The sequence below is a fragment of the Arctopsyche grandis genome, chromosome 1 (genome assembly GCF_051622035.1).
Source record: "Arctopsyche grandis isolate Sample6627 chromosome 1, ASM5162203v2, whole genome shotgun sequence".
NCBI lineage: Eukaryota > Metazoa > Arthropoda > Insecta > Trichoptera > Hydropsychidae > Arctopsyche > Arctopsyche grandis.
In genome coordinates, this window is record NC_135355.1 from 31,371,651 (window position 1) to 31,377,650 (window position 6,000).

A 6,000-nucleotide genomic window follows, 5' to 3' on the forward strand; every position below is an offset into this window, starting at 1 on the left:
ATTAATGTTGTGCCTTTTACCTCCAGTAAAAGTTTTTCAATATCTCTTTAAGAGGGCTGGACACCAGCGCCTTGTACATACAAACGTATTAGACTTCTCCCTTCCTCAATTATGGCACTAGAGAAATTATTTTTATAAATGCTATGGATATCCACCATTGGGTTGCATCTATCGTTTTATTTTTTTGATTAGTTATTTTTTATAGGAGCTAGGAGCCGCCAAACATCAATAAAATCGCCTCTTTTTTACACCCACGAAAAGAATCCAGCGTGCTTATTTAACGGTCGATTTTAAAAAAAATACGCGCATAGTTGCACAGAAAATATCTTTCTCATACCGATGATGAAATTTTTTTAAAAATTGGTCCAGTTTCGGAGGAGAAAATAGGAGAATACGAAACCTCGATTTTGTCAATTTAAAATACGTTTTATCTGGTCGAAGCGCAACTGTCGCATTCACTCAATATATACATATATTGATATATATTGTCGCATTCACTCAATATATAGGCGGAAGCATACTTCTATTAAAGTATAATTTCACTTGGTAATACAAATATATGAGATTAATGTGTATGTACATACATGTGTGAAAAAAAATATTTATCTGAAAAATGTATGGGAAAATATTGGACACAATAAAATAAATACACTTGAATTATTATATATATCACAGTGAAATTATAATTTCATTAACTTTTCAGTGAAATCATAACCAGCTACTTTTTCACTGGATATAGTTCAGTGAAATCATATCCAATTACATTTTCACTAACCCCTATTAGTGAAATTACAATTTTTGATAGTTGAATGATAGTGCGTCGCATAATGAATCGCACCACCCCACGTCACAAGTTAGGGTTGGTTTTATTTATTTAAGATTAGGTTGTTAGGATTGGTAGTACTTTGTAATTCGAATTCGTACGTTGTAATTAGAATTACAAATTCTCTGACTTTAAGAAGTGAATTTTTAATTCTATTGTTATATCCGTACTTACTGCTTGAGTCAATTTAATATATAATTTAAAAAGAGACTTTGTAACTATGTAAGTACGTAATGTTGGTTGGTAACATCGAAAACAAATCAAAGTTTCTATGACGATGATTCGATATGGTTTCGATTCGATATATATATATTTTCGATTAAAATAAATTAAATAAAAAACAAATTAATATTTATTATTAGATTCGCCATGTTTAAGCTGTTTATATTACGAATACTGAGCGAGGCCGGGTAAAACAACTAGTGAAATTATAGTCTCACTAGTGAAATTGTAATCTCACTAGTGAAATTATAATTTCACTGACACTAACAGTTTCACTAGAACAAATACAATGCATGCATATGTAAGTATGATTGTTTATTTTATAATATAAAATTAATTGGTTTGGTCTAAAATATGTAGTGGGCCATTTGGATTTAAAATTAAAGAAAAAACACAGACACACACACACACACACACATTTTTTTTCTAGATCATGAAAACGTGATCAGTAATCGATTCTGAGTTCGAATCAGTCAAAATCTCGAGTTCGAATTTTCGCATGATCACAAAACTTCATCTATTGTTACTACGTACATAGATAAAGTAACAACATTAGTAAGAACCTGTGTTCTCCCAATGTTGTTCTTGTTCAATACAAATCGATTACACTATATGTTTCATTTTAGCTGTATGTAAAATGTGAGTAACCAACAACTATTAGGTCAAATAATGTAGCCTCTACTATTTCAAAGACCATATGGAATTTGTGTAAAAATACATATATTTTTAAGTCCTACAAAAATACATTTTCCTGTATAGATTTATATGTATGTTTATATTACTCAGTCGGCCAAACAATTTATATATTTTTGTTTTCTTATATATATAAAATTACTGTATTATTCATCGTTTTCATTTAAAGCAATCAATTTTAAGTAAAAACACACATAGATATTGATTTCATTCAACCTTTCGCTATTGAGACATCGTCAGTTCCTGTCGAGTCCTTCTGATTACACTTTCCGACGGTTATTCAAGGTTCGCCCTATCGAAAGGTCATCGAGTTTTTTCTTCAACGTTTTTGGGTTAATTGCTCCGTCTAAATGTCTGCAACCTTCTATTGGCAAAAGCTGAAAAGAGTTTCAGTAGTTACAGTACATACTAGATGGTATACCGATTCACCGATGGTTTGAATTTTCTCCATGTTTCAAACACTCACTCCAATATGTATGTAAAATATCTCATGTAATGTTAATTTTATTTGCAGTAGCCAATCCGGGTCGAATAATGGTGCTAAGCGACGGGACAGGAGGCGGTGTCGGGGGACCCGTGACGAGCCCCGGGGGCGCAGGCGATGGTGGAGGTCTCATAGCCCCGCGTCGTCTCATCAATCCATGCTTGGAGAGTAGCCCACGTCAGGATCTGCACAGAGAATTGATGTTCAATCAAAAAATGTATGTTCCACCTCACATACACGTATCATCGATCCACTGAAAATACTTGTACTTATATATAGCCGATTCTAATAATGACTTTGTCCATTTCAGTGGAAAGAATGTTCTGAATCAGAAGAGTGAACTCGAAAGGGCACTGTCTAAACACAAAGAAAAACAAGTCATCAATCAGGAAAAGGATCAGAAAGAAGCGCCAGGTATATTATCCTAGCTTTATCTAGATACATACAGTACATATGTACATAGTATATGTATATTGACAGTATTTTCCGTTATATATTATTTGATAATTTAAGCAATTACTTATCAAATAATTTTTTACTATGATATAGTAAAAAAATGAAGAGATAACGAGACGTATGAGATTAGAATGGAGTGTATTTGGACGAATGAATGTTGTTTTTAAATAAAAAATGCCACTCTGCCTGAAGAAAAAGATCTTCGATCAATGCGATTTGCCAGTGATGACGTATGGATGTGAAACTTGGACATTGAACGCCAAGATGCTACACAAAGTCAAATGCACTCAAAGAAGTATGCAACGCTGTATGCTCGGCATAACAAGGAAAGACAGGAAGCGGAATATGTGGGTGAGACGTATGACAAGGGTAGTGGATAGAGTGAAAAGATTGAAATAGCAATGGGCGAGTCCCGTGACTAGAAAAATGGACAAAAGAAGTACTAGAATGGTACCAGAGAGAATGCAAAAGGTTAAAAGGAAGACCGCAGGGAAGATGGGTCGACAAAATTAGAAAAATGTGTGGGGTGAGATGGATGAGAGTTGCGCAATACAGAGACGAGTGGAAGCGTGCTGGAGAGGCCTTCATCCAGCAGTGGATGGTGAGTGGCTGTAGATGATGATGATATATATTTATTCGTTATGAACTCAATTTATTTTTAAGTTTCAATGTGATTTTGTCATCAAATATATTATAAATAGATATCTTATATGATTTTGATTTTGATTTTTAAATGCTATTTATTATTACTAAATTATGTTCACAGTACATCTTATATCTATTTTAATAGCTACTTATCTACTGATCATTTTCTATTTTACAATTTTAATTTAATTTTGTTAGTAATCATAGTATTATATTATTGTAATGAATGTACAGCATAATAGGAAAAAGTGCTCAAAAACCTATTTACAATTCTTATACATGCTCATAATACACAATATTTACTAAATACTCTCTTAAGTCGACGATCTATAGCAGATGATTGTGTTTAGGTAATCTATGTTTATACCTGAAGGGTATAGAAATTTTGTTAACACAAGTGTGTTAGTATGGTTATTAGTGATTCTGTCATAGAATCTACTGGTTAGTTTGTTACTAATGTCTGTGACTAACGGAATATTATTTAAGGCGTACAGTTTTTTCAATTTAGTATACATGGGTGTGTTATAAATTATTTTTAAGGATTTATTTTGTATTATTTGGAGCTTGGAAAGGTTAGTGAGATTTATTGAATTAATACAAAATTTGACATCCATGATCTTTATAAATAAATCATGTATATTTAGTCCATCTGTAATGTCATTCCTACATTATTTGAAAACATGTGTTGAATTATTATAAACTCAAACTAATTAGTTACCGTAACAAGCACATTTCTAATGATGTTATTATAATATGACTCTAGTGTGTATTTGGCATTCAGTTGCCACAGTGTCGAGGAGAAATGGGAAATAAAATATGAGGGTGAGAAGTATGACATGGGTAGTTGATATAGTAGAGAGAGTGAAGAGATTGAAATGTCGATAGATTGGTGATGTGGTTAGAAGGATGGACGAAAGGTGGACAAAAGAAGTGCTGGAATGGTAGCTGAGAGAATATAAATGGGTGAAAGGAAGGCCACAAGATAGATGGATTAGTAAATGATAATAATGATAGAGTAATAGCTTCAGCTGTATAAAATCACATTTTCATATTAAAATAATTTTCATTTGTTTTAATATTGTTATATTATCAATTTCAGAATTAGCTAGAGCTATAGCAGATAGAGCACGACGCTTAGAAGAGTCAATGTCGAACAAGAATGGCATGGAAAAAATGGAAGAGGCCGCTTGCAATCCCCAATACATAGAAGCGAGAGCTCGTCTCCGACAAGCAAAGTGATTCGTCTCATTTATGGAATCGTCCTAGAGTTAAGAAATGTCGTAAGACCGTGTTCTGAGTGATTGTACATATTCATACATACATACATGCTGAAAGAAAAAAAAATTAATCAAAATGTGTTCAATTTGATTTGCTTGTAAAATTAATAATATATCAGAGCTGCGTTATTGAAATTTTCGTCTGAATGTTGTTTGCATATTTATATTTAAAATGTATGACTTGGTATATATGCAATAAATGTCGTATATTTATGTTACTTTATAATTTGGCTCTGATAAAATATAAATAATATTATAATATGTACATTGTACGAATGTTTGAAACTGTATGCCTAATTTTAATATTATTATGTATATGTTATAAGATTTGTTTTGTATTATATTATATATATATATATATAAAATTCATTGCTAAATGGTGTTGTCGTCCTAAAAATACCAGTATTTCTAAAATGTGTATTATTATTTTATTTTATTGTATGATAGATCTTTAGTATTTTGCTCACTCGTTTCCCCGAAATTGACTTAAAATAGTGCAGATCTTTTCAAGTACGAAGTCACTCGTATTTGGAAAGAGCTGTGATGTGCCAAAAATTTGGCGTTTAATTTTAATTTATGTTTATCATTTCATAAACTACATAATATATTTAGATAAAATAATTCACTAAATATGTTCTATAATAAACCTTTTAATGCTGTTATGTATCAAATTGAAATCTAATAGATTTTTAAATTGAATAGTTAGATCGAATGAAATTATTAGTTAACTTACATATATACATACATAATATACCATATTTTACTATAATTATTATTACTATTAAAAATCCAAACAATGTAATAATAAATACATACTTATATATTTTGTAGAATGCAGATCGTACAATATTATTCGTTTGAAATCCGTTTTAAGGACACTTATTTACACCGGTGAACATATAAATCAATCTATTCGCTATATTAGTATTTATTACACTATACAATACCCGGTAAGGTGTGGATAGTTTACCGGTGTAAATTGACCATTATAAAATTACCGCAGCTAACCTTTAAGATTGTCAACATCTGTATAATTTCCTCGTGCCATTGATAATTATAGGTAAAATTAATTTATAATGAGTATTCTTTTGACGACTCTTGTTCTTTTCTAAAAATATGAAATCACTCAAATATTGCTTATTGTGAAAAAAAATAAAAACGTTCAAACTTCGCTCAATTATGAACAAAATCAACAATTAAAAATGTCTATTAATCTCAATTATTTTTAAGATTTTTTGAAGAATCGTACTTCTTTTTACGCATAATGAAAATACTTTCAATTGATTTTGTTGTTATGTAAAATTTAAAATGAATGAAAAGTGAATTTTGCTTATCAATTTACTATATTCTTTTGCAAAATTTAAAATGATGCTTCAACATTTGATTTTCTTATTTCGAAC

General features: G+C 30.7%; 1 protein-coding gene across 1 annotated transcript in view; it reads left to right on the forward strand.

The window, feature by feature from the left end:
• Positions 1 to 4,654, forward strand: part of LOC143910416 (protein FAM107B) — a 63,077-nt gene extending 58,423 nt beyond the window's left edge. Inside the window, exons 3-5 of the mRNA XM_077428873.1 lie at positions 2,253 to 2,439; positions 2,533 to 2,636; positions 4,423 to 4,654. Of these exons, the coding sequence (XP_077284999.1) occupies positions 2,273 to 2,439; positions 2,533 to 2,636; positions 4,423 to 4,562 (411 nt within the window). The 5' untranslated portion in view covers positions 2,253 to 2,272 and the 3' untranslated portion in view covers positions 4,563 to 4,654. The remainder of the gene's footprint in view (positions 1 to 2,252; positions 2,440 to 2,532; positions 2,637 to 4,422) is intronic.
• Positions 4,655 to 6,000: the final 1,346 nt, after the last annotated feature.